At 50.1% G+C, this 15,882-nt stretch overlaps 1 protein-coding gene and 2 long non-coding RNA genes across 3 annotated transcripts in view; 2 read left to right on the forward strand and 1 right to left on the reverse strand.

Moving 5' to 3' along the window:
• The window catches only part of Il6r (interleukin 6 receptor), a 49,378-nt gene extending 41,738 nt beyond the window's left edge, over positions 1-7,640 (reverse strand). Inside the window, exon 1 of the mRNA XM_038310934.2 lies at positions 7,369-7,640. Coding sequence (XP_038166862.1) covers positions 7,369-7,453 — 85 coding nt within the window. The 5' untranslated portion in view covers positions 7,454-7,640. The remainder of the gene's footprint in view (positions 1-7,368) is intronic.
• On the forward strand, positions 6,847-9,162 carry LOC119800735. The gene is made up of 2 exons (XR_005283082.1): positions 6,847-7,104; positions 8,315-9,162. It is a non-coding gene; the product is annotated as an uncharacterized LOC119800735 (long non-coding RNA).
• A 2,281-nt stretch (positions 9,163-11,443) lies between these two features.
• On the forward strand, positions 11,444-14,258 carry LOC119801395. Its single transcript, XR_005283179.1, has 2 exons — positions 11,444-11,634; positions 13,631-14,258. It is a non-coding gene; the product is annotated as an uncharacterized LOC119801395 (long non-coding RNA).
• Positions 14,259-15,882: the final 1,624 nt, after the last annotated feature.

Below are 15,882 nucleotides of genomic sequence, written 5' to 3' on the forward strand. Positions count from 1 at the left end.
ACACAAGCCGGACTTCAGGTCCCCAGCACTCACGTAAAAAGCTGGGCACACAGTATGCGTCTGTAATCCAAGAGAAGGTACAGGGGCTAGGGCGAAGGCAAGCAGACTCCCTACGCTTGCTGCCAGCCAATCTGCTCAGCTGGGAAGCACTAAGTTCTGAGAGACCCTGTCTCAAAAAAACTAAGCTGGAGAACATTAGAGGAAGACATCTAATGTCTGGGACTTCTTTCACATGTGTGTTGTGTATGCCCTCCACACGCATATGCACATATGTGCTTGTGAACCTGCCTGCACACACATACCTTGGTCTGTCACAGCCTTGCTGTATAACTATGGGTCAGTTTCTTAGTCTCTCTGGGTGGCTCTCTCCTTCCTGCTTATTCAAGGACACTGCCCCATCTGTCTTTACTACGTGGTCTCTAGATCTTTACCATCAACTTGTACAAGCACACACATTTCAACAGTCTGTTTAAAACTCCTCTGTCTACTTTAGCCAACAAGTACTTTCTGAGATCTCAAAAGGGCTGGCCAGACCAGCTGTTGTCTCTTTGCCTGTCTTTGGCTCCCAACATGCCTCCAAAGCTCTACAGGCCAAAGTCACCACCGATGTCCTACCTGCTCTTAAATTCACTGGTCAAAGCCAGGTCATCCTGCCTGGTTTTCCAGGAGTATTGGATGAGAAGCACACTGTCCTCCTGCTCTCGGTCTTCCCTAATCTTGTCTCCTCTGATCAGGAGACCCCAGTGCCTCCCAGCTCAGGCCCCTGACCATCTTCTTTCCACTGTCGTCCAGGCCGATCTGGGCAAGTCTAAAAGTCTAAAGTCTGCCCACATGTAATCTGAACACTCAGGAGGCAGAGGCAGATTTGTGTGAGTTCGGGACCAGTCCGGAGATTGGGGGGGAGGGATACACAGAGAGACCCTGTTTCAGAAAGAAAAAGGAGGTGGGGGGAGGAGGAATCTGCCTGTAGCCGGCTCTCAAGTTCAGGTTTTGTTCCCAAGCAGCCGACTCATCAGGATCCAGTCATTCTTTCACTCCCAATTTCTCCCCCACCTCACCACGGGGGGTCTCATGTAGCCTACGCAGGCCTTGCACTTCTGCCTCTACCTCCCAAGTACTGAGATGGCAAAGGTACAGCACCAGCCCTGGTTCCGCGTCCTTTCCTGGCTTGCTATAGGTGTCTCAGTGCCTCTGATCCACTCATCCAACAGCACCGGCTGCTGTAGCTACCCTGCCCAGACAAGAGCTGGCTGCTGCTCCACTCACCTAAAGTCATCCTGTGTGCAAGGGTCCGACAGTTTCTTGAATGAAATTGCCACTCTGTGCCACAGTTACTGTAGCCACTATTGGAAGACCAAATAATGATTCTCTGGAAGGAGGTAGGGAAGGAGCAGGCACTGGGGAGACAGCTTGCATTTGGGGCCTATGGAGCACACTGGCTAGAAGCCGCCAGGCAGAGCTGGCAAGGGACACGCAGAGTAGAGAGAGTTCAGCTAAAGCATCTAAGCCGGAACTAGAGAGATAGGTCCCTGATTAGAGCTCCTCCCAAGTCCACTTAGTCCTAGCACTAGGGAGGCAGAGGCAGGAGGATCTCTGTGAGTTTGAGGTCAGCCTGGTCTACACAGAGAGTTCCAAGACAGCCAGGGTTGCAGTGAGACCTTGTCTCTAAAAAGAGGGAGTTTTTTCCAGAGGAGAAGGATTTGATTCCTAGCACCCATGGCTCACACCATCTGCAACTGCAGTTCCAGAGGCTCCTGTGGAGGCCGAAAAATGCAGGCCATTTCCACCTTGTCTGATGGTGGAGGGAGTCTGGAGACTGACAAGCATAGCTGCAGATCCCAACTCAAGAGGCGATTGCTTGATTCTTTTGAAATTAAGATAGCTCATTCTAGCAAGTCTGTACCCTCCTGATAGGAGGTCAGGGATGTGCAAACATACTTCTGCTCCTTCTTTACTATGAGCTCACCTAGGGGAGGGAGGTCTTCAGAATCTGCAACCTGTGACCTAGAGCACCTTAGCTACCTAGACAATAGAATGCTAATGATTTGATGTCTCAGAGTGATAAAGCCATTGATTGTGTGAGCTATCCTTTGTATCATGTTAATAAAGCCTTTTGTTACCTCCCCACCCACTCCCAACCCGGTTTATGTTGGGTAGAAAAATAAACGGGGGGGGGGGGGGGGGGAGGTGAATTTCAGGATTTCAGTCACTGGAATGCCCTCCCGATACTTTCTAAGGTTTCTGTCCTGTTATTTTTTATACATCTTCATATTCTTTACTTATATTTCTTCAATTCCCACGCCCCTACCCTGGTAAGAAGTACTTTTGTTGAGGCCGGTCCTCGACAGGCTCCGATGGCCCCCTCTTTGAGCACCGTGCGTGCCAGTGCAGCACAGACATACATGCAGGCAAAACATATAAATGAATAAAATGGAAATCAAGACTTTACTCAAGATTCTGGACCTTGGTGTCCGGGGGGATGCACACAGTCTCTAAATATCTCCCTACTTCCTTCAGGCATCCACTGAGATATGTTGTCAGGGAGACTCCCGCTAAAGTACCAGTTCTGCACCCATCCTACACCTACCTGCCATGCACAGTCCCACAGCTCCCCCGTACTTCTGCCCTCCACAGCAGTCACTGCCACTTTCATCCCGTGTCGCTCTGCCAGGAGGCTGCTCCAGCGAGCCAGGAGTGTGTGTCTATCTTGTTCACGGCTATATCTTACTTCTTATAATAGTTACTGCAACTCAGTAGGAACTCAAACTACATTCAAGACTAAACGGATCCTCAGTCACACACATTTGGGCACTCACTCTGTACCAGAAACTGTTGTGGACACTGTGTCGCACCTGACTTAGCCCATTCAATCCCCATAGCCACCTGAGAGGCAGCAGCCGTCCTCAGGACTGCCACTGGTTTCAGGGTCATCCTCCCAGATACCCAACCAAACACAAGGCTGCTCTTGGCCTCCTACAGAACGACGCAGTCACCATGGGTAGCCCGGCACATCCGCTTATTTTCCCATCATTTCTCGAGTGCTGACACTGCCTAATACACTGTAAATGCCCAGGACAGTGGGCATCGTGTGCTCTCTAAAGAGGAAAAGTCTGTGTACATCCTGAACATACAGGTTTTTTTTTCCTCTCTCTCTCTGGTACCTTCAACATGGGCTGTCAGGATGCAGAACCTGCAGGCCAAATCTGTAAGCCATTTTGAGACAGGATTTCACTGTGTAGACCATGTATGAATGCTTTGCCTGTGTGTATGTATTCACACCGTATACATGCCTGGTGCCTGAGAAGATCAGAAGAGGGCACTGGATTCTGGAGTTACAGATACATATGAACCACCATGTGGGTCCTCTGCAAGAGTAACAAGTGATCTTAAGTGTTGAGCGTCCCTCCAGACCCCTCCAAGTCCAATTTTATCTATCTCCCTATCTTTGTTTTTCCTAGATGAAAACACAAAGTCTCGGGCTGAAGAGGCGGTCCAGCGGCTTAGGGTACTAGATACTTTTCCACAGGGCCCACAACCATCTGTCAGTCTAGCTACAGGGGTTCCAGCACCCCGCTTCTGGCCTATCAGGGCACTCGTATATAAACAGATATACATGCAGTCAAAACACTCATACACACAAAATAAAAATAAACAAACCTTAAAGCCCCATATAGTTATCGTGGGGTGACATCTGCCTGGCTCCAAAGCCTCGGCCATCACAAAAACAGAGAATTCAAATGGAGGAGCGACAGGGTCAAGGCAGAACGAGGAGAGCAGCAGAGAGCTGTGGAAGACCCTGCACAGTTCTCTAGCCTGCACTGTCCGCCCACTTTCCTTGATTATGGGAATCCTTATGAGCAGCCCCGCAAAGCCATGCTGGCCACCACTAGCCACCGCTAGCCACAGCACTGAAAATGACTGAGGGTGAAGAAGTCCAGGCTTGTTCTGTTTTGTTTTTTATTTTAAGGATCCTCCCTCTACCCCATCCCCTTTCTGTCTCTGTAGCTTAGGCTGGACTAGAACTTGCAATCTGCTTACATCAACTTCTTATATGTTAGAATTGCACCATCAAGCATATCTAGAGATTACTTCTTCTCTTTCTTGAATTTTTGTAGATCAGGCTGACCTCAAACTCACAGAGATCCACGTGCCTCTGCCTCCTGAGTACTGGGCCTAAGGGAATATGCCGCTATACATTAGCTTTTTAAAAAATTACATTTGTTTGTTTGTTTATGTGCATTAGCAAGCCACAGTACACATGTGGAAGCCAGAGAAACAGCCCTTGGGAGTAATGCTACCTTCTGGGTCCCTGGATCGTCAGGCTTGCTAGCAAGTGCTTTTCTCTCCTACTGAGCCATTCCACCTGCCCATTTGACTTTTCTATTAACTCAGGCTGTAATAGCTACCAATGGCCACTGGCCCATCTGAGACAGTTTTAGCCCTTGATTCAATCTGGTGACTGGGTTTGTGGCACTCAGGCCTGCAGGGACAGATGAAAGGCCTGCAGAGGGAGGGAACGTGTGTTTGCAGCCAGGAACTCTGAGGTTACTTTGCTTATGTAACACAGCAAGGGCCACACTTGTCTACAGTTTGATGAGGGTCAGATGAGGCAGAGAACAGGCAGGCTCTTGTTGCCCTCGGGTCCCAGAGATGGTCCCTCTGTCTAGCTGCCTCCTGAGACAACGTGTCCCTGGAGCGTTGGCACCCAGTGCTAAAGTCAGAGAGACTGAACCATCTCTCTCCAGGATTTGCTCTTGGCCATGCTCAGGATCCTTTTAGGGTGGAGTCTGAATGACGGATCTCACACAGTCCCCAAGGGCTTTAAAGGGAATCCAAAATGTGTGCAGAGTGAATAAACAAGGGGGGGAGCCAAAGTGGGGAGAGGCTTCTGGTAACAGGGAGCTGATGAGAGAGGGAGAGCCTTTACTCAGCTCTTCAACCATGTAGGCAAATGTTCTCAACCCTGGCAGCGAATCACGAGCAACAGTTTGATTTTTAAAAATCTAGAGCTTACTCTCGGAAGCTCTGATACAAGCTCAATGAATGGTTGAGGATCAAGAATCGTCATTTTGGGTTGCGTATAGTGATGCACAACTTTGGTCCCAGCACTCAGGAAGCAGAGGCAGATGCAGGTAGATATCTGAATTCGGAGCTAGCCTGGGTCTACAGAGTGAGTTCCAAGACAGCCAGGGTTATACAGAGAAACCTTATCTCACAACACCAAAACAACAACAATAACAACAAAGTTTTAATTGTCATTTTTACAAAAGTTCATCCTTCCTAGTCAAAATCCAAGGCTAGACAAAATAGTATTCTTCAGAAAAAAACACTGATAGGAATGCAGGTGGGTTTTATGGACAGAAAGAGGAATTCCAAAGGGAATTCAGAAGTCGAGAGGAGAGGTGGTTTAGATACTTAGGCCTTGCAGAAGGGAAGGGGAGCTGAAGCCACCCAATTCCCAGACTGTCCTTAGCTGCAGCCCCTAGAATGTTGACCTAGAGGAAGTCTCAATCCCAGGTAGCAGGACACTTGAGGCGTTCTGGCCGGCCCTAGCAGGGAGACTGAATCCCACCGATGGGTTTCCCCTGTGAGCCAGCCCCAGCTGGCCTCACTTCTCCAAAGCCAAATATCTCAGTCATCTGCTCCACACTTCCTGTTTGATGTTTGTTTCTTGATTGTCACTCTGGTCTGCACTGTGCAAGTGTGGGTGTGGGAGACGGGCTGGTACTTCTCTGCATTTTCCTTCTGAGATGGGAGCTTTCACTTCCTCCCCAGACTCCCAGTTCTGCCTCCTAAAGGCTGTTTTGGTCAGAAGATACCCCACCCTTGGGGGTCCTTTCCGAACCACAGGAAAACAGAACTCGGCCCCCAAGTGCCTTGTGACTCCTCAGGAACAAAGGGAAATGGCATGGTGCTGGGATGGGTGGGGAAATAGAAACTGAGGCAGGCAGAGGGGCCCACGCCTGCTCTCCTTAGACCAGGACAGAAGAGAAAAGGCCTCAGTCCTGCCTGGCACTATGAGAAGCCAAGTGGGGACCTTCTCTTCCATCGGTGCCTTCTGCCCCAGAATGCTCAGCTTGCCCCAGATGCCCTCGGCTCTGCCTGCTGGTCAGGGAGAAGTATTAGGGACCTAGGGAATGCTGAATCATGAAGGGCTGGGGATCCAACAACTGGCCCGAAAGCTTCCCGACGCACCTTCTGCACCTCAGGCTCCTCTCAAAGCTTTATGTCAATTCAGTAGAGGATTAAAAATACGTGTAGAGCCGCGTGCGGGTGTAACATGCCTTTAAATCCCAGCACTCAAGAGATGGAGGCAGGAAAGACACAAGTTTGAGGCCAGTCCGGCCTAAAAAGAAAGAAAAAAAAATATAGGCAGTGGTGCCAAGCAGAGCAGGTGAAGTTCTGCCTGAGAGAGAGGTAGAGAGAGAGAGAGAGAGAGAGAGAGAGAGAGAGAGAGAGAGAGAGAGAGAGAGAGAGAGAGAGAGCTATGTCTCTAGCCATGGCCTCCACAAACAGCACAGTGGAAATATCCCCAGTGACCCTTGACTCCATGTCCTCGCCTCACAGAAGTCCTCAGCCCCTAAAATAACGAGCAGAGAGCCAGTCGACCAGTTCCTCCAGGAGACAGCAGGCAGGCCGCTAGGCCTGAAGCCGGAGCCCACAGAAAGGCCTAGACCCTGGAGCCAGAGTGCCGTGAAGCCGAGCACGGTAGCCCAGTGCCCCTACCCTGTGCCTGGTCTACCCGCTTATCCGGAAGGGATGGGGCTGGGGCGGGAGCACAGCTCCAAAAGGTCTCACATCCCTTACTGTCGGACTCACAGGATTGGGGTGGGGGTGGGTGTTGGCACTCTCCGTGCCAGGGCTAGTACTGGCTAAGGAGTGAGGCGGGAGCACCCGTGACTCAGACCCATGATGTCAGACCCTTCACAATCAGGTCACTGTCAGTACACACGACACGACAAGCAGTGGCACTGAGAGTCAATCGAGGTGCCACAGCTAAAGAGGACGGAGCTAGTGGCACAAAGAACTCTCCAGAGGGACTACTACTCCGCTAGGGCGCGCCCTTTGGGTATCTCCCTTCGGAGTGACCCGGGATGCAACTGAGTAAGACACATGGGGACACTGGGAACCAGACACCAGAGTCAGGTTTCGGGAAAACACAGTCCTGTACACAGTCAGACTTTAGGCAACTGCCCAGACAGGAGCGGGCAGCCAAAGGTGCTAGACGCAGCAGGGGGCGCGCGAACCACCACCGCGTCCGCACAGGTGGGCCAGCCCCGGGCGGGCACCCGGTGTCCGCGTGGGCTCTCGCTGCCCACGGAACGAGCCCATGTCACACACCCCTCTGCCCGCCCCAGGTTGTCTTACCCAGCGGGCGGCAGCTCCCGAGGACCAGCGCGACCGCGGGCGCGGCCAGCAGGGCGGCCAGCAGCGCGCAGCCGACGGCCAGCATGCTTCCTTCTGCGCCGGGCGGCTCGGCAGCCCGGACTGGGGGAGGAGGCCGAGAGAGGGGGACCGGGGGTGGGGACGGCTGGGGCCCCGAGAGCTGTAGCCGTCCGCCTTGGGCTCCGCACTCAGCTCCGACTGTGAGCGAGCGCTCGGCCTGGTGCGGCTCAGCTTGGTGTCGCCGCGACTTCCCACTCGCACGTGACGCGGAGCAGCGGGCCGTCCTGGCAACCGCGAAACATTTGAGGAACCGGTGCAGAAGCTCCTCTTGGCAGCCCCAGCTCGCTGTTACGAAAGCCGGGCTTGATGGCGCAACCGCCCGGCGCTCCGGGCCACCGGAGGGGGTAACTTCCTGCGGCCACGCCACACCTGAGCCGAGCCGGCGAGGGACCCCCACCAGGGCCCCTCCCCAGCTCGTGACGCTGAGTGCAGGGGAAATAGCGCTCGGGGTTTAGGTTTTGCTTTCCTTAACAGAACTCTGGAGGTTAAGTGCCTCTGGCGGTTAAAGTAGAGCGCAGGGCAGCACACCCCCTCCCCACCTCCCCGTGCTTTCACAATCTCTATGGGGAGTCCGGAAAGACACCGATGTTTGCGTCGACCCCAGAGGCTGTGATTTAATTGGTGTGATGGAAGACTTAGGCATCCGAAACCTATCTGAGGAAAAGGTTTCCTTTCGCCTTCCAGCAGCCCTTTGAAGGCTGTTGCAGAAGCAGCCAAGCAGTGTGCGCTTTGGAGTCCGAAACAGAGACCTGGACCACCATCCTCAAGATTACAATTCCGAATCCGGGCGTCTCAGTTTTCTCACCTGTTGAATAGAATTGTTGTTGTTGTGTGTGTTGTTGTTTTTACTTTGTTTTGTTTTGCTTAGGCCCATGAAGATAAGAGATTTTTTTTAAAGCCCGTGTTATATTGAAGATTCCTGGAGACACCATCTCTAAGTACCTGAACCTCAAGTACTCAATGAGTCGGGCCTTGCTACCCTCGTGACTTGACTGGACAGAAAGGAACTGGCGCATTGTATTTACCGGGACCGGCAAGGTTCCCCACAGAGCTTCAAGCTATGGGACAGCTTCACATGCAAATGCAGAGGGAAGAAAAAACACTGAAAATAAAATTTAGACGAGAGGCGCCTGGACTTGCACCTGCGCGTTATCATGTGCTCTTCCACTTTGGGCTTCAGACTGTCTAGAGTCCATGGGGCAATTGGAACGGGTGTGTCCTGACTGAACCCCTAAATAAGACATGATATGGCAGGACAACATCCAACATGCAGGCCTCAGACCTATGTATCCACACTGAACCACCTTTAAGCAATGGCAGAACCAAATCCGTGCCCAGGACAATGGGACTGGATTGGATGGCCCTTGTTTCAGTCATGTCCCCCTCTCCCTGTGGTGGTGCAAGGACTTGGGAAGCAGAGGCAGGTGGATATCTGTGAGTTCGAGGCCAGCCCAGTCTACACAGCAAATGCCAGAGCAGCCCGTCTACACATAGAGACCCTGTCTTAAAAACAACGCAAAACAAAACCCAAGCAATCCTTCTTTCCCCTGCCATTAGAAATGGGTTGCAGGTGGGTGTGGTGGCGTGCCTACCGGCCTGTGGTGACATACCTGCCTGTAGTCCCAGCACTCTGGAGGCTGAAGCAGGAAGATCCAGAGTTCGAGGCAAGCATAGTTGACGTGCTCCCTATCTCAAAAATAAAATTAATTTCTAGCAGGCTCTCTTGTGGTGGCCCCTTCCTTTCTGTGGGACATGGAGACCTGAAAATAATTGTGGAGAGACAAGTTGCTGGTCTGAGGCAGGAAGGCTGCAGATTCTGCCAGCCCAGATAGGAAAGTATAATAAAGGAATGTTGAAGGCAAGAACAAGCATCTCAGGAATGGCCTGGCATCTGTGCCCAAGTGGCTTCTCCCTGTTTTGATCCTAGGAAGGGGGTAGGGAGTGTGGGGGGCACTGTGTTCTACGGTCAAGCAGGTCTAATAGTCTGTTGCTTGCTGGGTGTAGGATCTGGGCAAATTATCATTAATCTCCTTGAGCCTTACTTACTGACTTCTAAAGGAAGATCTTGCAATATGTTTCAAAGCCAGATAGGATAGCTCCTGCCTTTAATCCCAGCACTTGGGAGGCAGAGGCAAGCAGATCTCTGTGAGTTCGAGGCCAGCCTGGTCTACAGAGTGAGTTTGAGGTCATCCAGGTGAGACCACCTTTACTTTCCCACTCTTTCCTGCACCAAAGCCATGCATGTGTTGTTCATGGCTTCTCGTCTGCATGCCGTCTTGTTCAAGTTTTTCCTTTGGCCAGGCCCTCCCTCCCTTTGCCCTACACCTTACTCAGCCTTAACGCTTGCCCCCGACAGATGTGCTGGTGGATGCTTATAATCCTAGCACTCAAGAGGCTGAGGGGAAACCTTGGCAAGGCCAAGGACAAGCTGAACAAGACCCTATTTAAAAAAAAGAAAAAAAGCCAAGCATGGCTGTGAGCACATGTGTTCCCAATATTCAGGAGGGAGGGAGAGGATTTCCCCAAGTTTGAGGCCAACCTGATCTACATAGCCAGTAAAAAAGAAAGGAAGGAAGGAGAGAGAGAGAGAGAGAGAGAGAGAGAGAGAGAGAGAGAGAGGAGTCAAAGCCTGTGTTGAGGACTGTGGACCCTTAGGCCCTGAATTTTCTATGACCCCTTGCCTGCCAGAGTGAACAGTTTTCCTGTGCTTGCAGCTGCTCTGAGCACGAGACCCTCATGAGTTCCTGATGGCAGCGAAGTGGTTTCTGGTGGGCTTGCAGCTGAAAAATCCCAAGAGCTAGGACGTGGCCATTAGTCAAGGAGAGCCCTCATATAAGCTGCCCTGGAACACAATAAAATTGGCATTCTTGTTTCAAGAGTGACCCGTGTCTCTGTGTGTTCTTTAATCTCCAGACCCTTGCCCGACCATGGTTCCAGGTGGTGCGGGCACGTCAAGCCTGGGCTTGGTTGTCTTCTCCAGAAAACTGAATGATTCCTAGAAGCCTGTCATCCACAGGGTAAACTAGGTCCCAGGTCTCTGTGCTCCTCCAAAGCTCCATGTGACTTTGTTTACCACCATGCCTTCTCTGCCACCCTGCATCCTTCCGCTGACCAGGGCCTAGCACGCTTTGTCCTAGGTGAGAAAAGAGATTCCTCGGGGCTCTGAGTAGATCTCCTATAGGCCTGCCTGCCTGAACTCCCCTCTTAGTGGAGGTTCAGTTTGTGAGCCAACATTCCAGGTTGATAGGACAAACACTGATAAGCAGAGAAGAAAACATATCTGTGGATGTTAGCCTTGCTGACAACTCCCACAATCTCCTAACCTCCCACTCCAAATCAGGCTGAGTTAGCAGCTCCTCTTGTGTGACTGCCAACCCCAGGAAGAGCCCCTATTGGTGTCGTGGCAGAAACAGCAGGCACATCTCAACTTGGGAATGGAGACATCTGGCTTCCAGGAAGCAGCTGAGTGGCAGCTGAGGCTGAAGTACAGGGCATTCAGACAAGCCACCACAGCTGCAGCAAAGGAACGGAAGACTTCGCATCTGAAACAGGCACCTCTCTTGGCACATTCTCTCAAGAACACAACCAAACACCTTGGAAATTCTCAGCCCTAAGAGCTAGGAAGCATTGGCGCATGCCAAATAGGCTCAGAGAGGTGAAGTTGTTTCTCCTCTGTCAACTGCGGGCTGAGGTCTGGCCCAGGACTCTCACTGAGAGAGGTCTCAGCAGACCCAGGGCCAACTTTGTCTACCCCATCACAGTAGACACTAAGGGACTGCACAGGCAGGAAGGGATTGTGCAGTGGCAGACTCGAGTTAGGAACACTTGCCTCTTCAGGTCCCTAGTATCAGTGTTGCTGCAGTTACTCTCCTTGTCCCCTAGAGGGAAAAGCCCTGGCTGACAACCAGCAAGCAAGCCCTCTCTTACCTTTGACCTGAATAGATTAACCTGCTTTTTAGGGACAGAACAGGACCGTGTAGCCCAGGCAGGCTCAAACATACAGCCCTACCGCCGCCACCTCCCCAGCAGTGGGACTTCAGGTTGCTTACCCCAGGTCTGGCTCATTAAGCTCCTTTGCAGTCATGGGCTCCACTTCTCTTGCTTTCTAGACAAGAAAACTGAGACCCCGGAGGTGAACTAAAGATGGGGACAAGTGTGGACAGCAAGGTCCCCGCTGTCCTGGCTGAGGTGGGTGTGCTGTTTTCCGTGTTTTGTTTTTTGTTGTTTTTTTAGTTTTGTTGTTATTTGTTTATTTTTGCAACAGGTTCTCCCATAGCTGAGGCTGGCCTTGAGCTCTTTGTTGTTGTTGCTGTTTGTTTTTTCAAGGCACTAACTCTTGTGGGACGGGCGAGTCTTGAACTAACAGAGATCTGCCTCCTGAGTGCTGGGATTAAAGGCCTGCAACACCACCGTCCAGCCCTGGAGCTCTTTTTGATTCAAGATCCTGCCTCCACTTGGCCCTGCTGGGGTTAGAAGTATGCATCACCACACCCTACACCACCAGTTTTTTGGTTTTTTTTAAATAAATCTCTTCCCAACGCCCTCCTCCAGAACTGATCTGAGCTCTGATAAGAACACACACTGACCTCCAGTCTGGGTCCCATTCTTGGCAAGGGACAGTGTTTTCTCTGTTCACCTGTGGCTCTGTCACAGGGACCCGATGGTCTGATGCTGCAGTCTGCCCTGCACAGGAGGTACAGCTTCTCTGGGATTTCTCCCCGGGAGGGGACAATGTAGACAAACATGGGGGCAGTACCCAGAGCTCCGAGTGCCTGCCGAGGAGACTGAAGCTCACAATGGAGGTGGCAACCTTCTCAGCAATCTTGACCCATAGTCTACCATCACCAGCCGAGGCCACCCCAGAGACGGGGCTGCTAAGACCTTTCTCAAAAAGAAGTTATAAGCATCCCCCATAATAATTATAGAATGTTATGTTGTTATAAAGATCCTCCCATAATAATTACGGAATGTTATGTTTTTATCATTTTATTTCGTTTGAAAGAGGGTCTCACCATGTAGCTGGATGACCTGGACTGTTAAGTTTTTATAACTGCAGCAAAGCATCACACCTAAACTTAAACATAGATGGACTTACTGCTCAAGCAGAACTTGCTTGTAGATTTCCCCGACCTCATAAAGGGTCAAATATTCTGGCTACACAGTGACACCCTATCTTAGAAAACAACAAGAAGCCAGGTGGTGGGGTCTCACACCTTTAATCCCAGCACTTGGGAAGCAGAGGCAGGCAGATCTCTGTGAGTTGGAGGCCAGCATAGTTTACAGAGTTAGTTTCAGGACAGCCAAGGCTACAGAGAAACCCTGTCTTGAAAAAACAAACAACAAACAAACAAACAAACAAACAACAACAAAGGAACGCCAGGCGTGGTCTTCACACCTGTAACCCTAGCCCTTGAGAGGAAGAAACAAGAGGCCACTGAGGCAAACAGATCTTCCTTCTGCTTCCAGCCTTAGTTCCTTTCTTTCCATCTCTCCTGCAGAGGTAGCTGCTGCCGTGGCTCCTCTCTCTCCCTCCTCTCTTTCTTTCTCTCTCTCTGCCTCTTTCTCCTCATCCCCCTTCTCCCTCCCTTCCTTTCCCCTTCCCTTCCATAGCCCACTAAATAAATATCCATCCTCACTCTGCTTGGAGTGCCTATCCACCTCCGTCTTCACCAGCCAAGCAGCTTCCTGCCTGGGACTTGCTGCTCCTCATGGCCCACTGCTGCCACTCAGGGAACTGCAGCGCCATTTTATTTTTACCATAACACTAGGGACGTCACACACCTCATAAACTCACTAAGCCTTACTTTCCTGTCTGCAAAGTGGAAATCGTAAGGGCTCTTACCTGCATGGACGTGCTGTAAGGAGTCTCTACAAAATGACTGGAAACATGGCCAGCTCAGTCCTGGCATCATTCAATAAACGTTCAATAAATGCCATCTGGAACAAATACAGAATAAAGAAAGTAATTAAAAAAAATCATCCCAGCAAACAGCAGAAGTTGGGTGGCATTTACTCTCTAGTTTTTCCTTATCAGCTGAAATCCCCATTGTAGGGAAAAACCCTTTATTTTCTAATATTTATTTATGAGTTTTTGAGATGAGGTGTTATATAACCCAGACTGGCCTTGAATTCACAGTGTGGTTGAGGATGACTTTAAACTCCTCATCTCCCACTTTCCAAACAGTGGTTTTACCAGTTCCTGCCGTACCAGCAAGATGAACAAAGGAGAGGGGTGTGATGATGTGAGCCTCTAATGCCAGCACTCAAGGCCGCAGCCATTCCAGACTGCCAGGATCCAGCTTCAAAAACAAGAACACCTGCCAGACCAAAAGGAAAAAAACAGACGAAATTTTGTGATTTACATTAACCATTATTTAAAAATTAATTTAATTAACCAATATCAGAAGTGCCTTTCTTAAATGAACTATATAGTTTTCTGACTTATAAAATGGTCATATCGACCATAACTTCATTAACTTTGAAGTAATGTGCAGTCGTAATTAGAGACGTTCAGATAGCTAGACTCAAAAACTCAGGTGGGAAGCCAAGCTCAGTCAGATAGGAGCTGGGGGACAGCTCAGCAGGAGAGGGTGTGCTTTGCTGGCTCAAGGCCCTGGTTCTGTAGCACCAACAAACAAAAACAACCCAATAAAAGTGCAAAAGAGGAACACTTAGCCACTGCTGGTGGGAATACAAAATGGCCCCAAACAGTGGAAGTTCCTGTCATGACTAAACGTGGAGTCAGTCACCATATGACCAAACAACACCTCCAGGTATATGCCTGAAAGGACTGAAAACCTAGACACACCAACTTGCACAAGATTGCCCAAAGCAGTGTTGCTCAACGGTCAAAACAGAAACCCATGATGTCCACAAACATGGAAGCACGTAGTCTATGTTTACAATAGGATAATACTGGGCCATAACATGAATGGGTTTTTTTTTCATTTCGTTTATTTATGTGTATGTGTTTTGTCTGCATGTTCATCCACACACCAGGTATGTTCCTAGTACCTATAGAAACCAGAAGAGGGCATCAGATCCCCAGTCTGTAAGGAGTTATGGAGGATTATATAAGCAGCCAAATGTGCCAGTCCACCTGAAAGAACTTTGAAAACATTGACTGAAAGTAGTCACCAACAATTGTAGACATATCCTGAGTCCATTACTATGGAAGTTCAGAATAGAAGCCAGACATGCTTGCCCACAATCCCTGGCACACCATCATCTGCCACCCAACTGAGGCTTTAACCCATTGAACATGCACTAGGAGCCATCCTGTGTCCCCATATCCACACTCCCAACCCCAGGAACTAGGGGAGACTGTTATTACTCCGGCCAGGGTCTGGTAAGGACTCTCCCATGTCAAAACTCAAAGCCTCCACTCTAGGAGGTGGTTATCCTCACATCTCTCCCTTCTCTGTCCCAGTGGGCAATGGTCAAAGTATCTGTCCCCACAGCCAGTCACATAGGGACAAAGCCAACAGTCAAAGCCTAGGCCTTGTGGCTTAGAGCTTCATGCCTGGCTTATTGTTGCCTCTACTTTATCCCTGTCCACAGGGTCAACTCATCTGCTACCTCTCTCTCTACCTTGGCTCTTGGTGCTGCAATCCCCAGACAGTCACAACAAATGTAGGATCAAGTGCGTACACAGTTGGGAGCTGTTTTCTGGGCCTCCTCTCTCCATCTCTGGTCACCGGGTGGTAATGGGATGTTGGCCTAGTGCAGGCTGGACAGATGGAAGAACCTGCCTGTTTCTCTCTTCTGACTTTTGCTTTGTTTTTCAAGACAGGATTTCTCTATGCAGTCTTGGCTGTCCTGGAACTGACCAGGCTGGCATCAAACTCAGAGATCCACCTACCTTTGCCTCCCTAGTGCTGGGATTAAAGGTATGTGCCACCACTGCCTGGCAGGGATGCTACTTTTATAGTAGCATCAAAGACTGCAGACTCACAGTTGAGAAAGTAGGACATAGAGGTGTAACAAGCTTTCTTTGTAGGACACCAACAGCTCCCAAATCATGACACAGAGACTTGTTATTAGTTATGAATGCTTGGCCTTAGCTTAGGCTCATTTCTTTTTTTTTTTAAATATAATCTGATTGGCCCATTAGCTCAGGCTTCTTATTAACACTTATAACTTATATTAGCCCATTATTCTTGTCTATGTTAGCCATGTGGCTTGGTACCTTTTTTGGCAAGGCAGTCACATCTTGCTTGCTCTACAGCTGGGTCATGACCGCAGACTGAGCTTTCCTCTCCCAGAATTCTCCTGTTCTCATCACCCGCCTCTACTTCCTGCCTTGTTGTCCCGCCTATACTTCCTGCCTGGCTAGTGATCAATCAGCATTTTATTAAAGTACAATTGGCAGGGTACAAACCTTTGTACCACAGCACTCCCCCCCCCCCACACACCTTTTTTAAAACAAGAACTCTG

Source organism: Arvicola amphibius, chromosome 14 (genome assembly GCF_903992535.2).
Source record: "Arvicola amphibius chromosome 14, mArvAmp1.2, whole genome shotgun sequence".
Lineage (NCBI taxonomy): Eukaryota > Metazoa > Chordata > Mammalia > Rodentia > Cricetidae > Arvicola > Arvicola amphibius.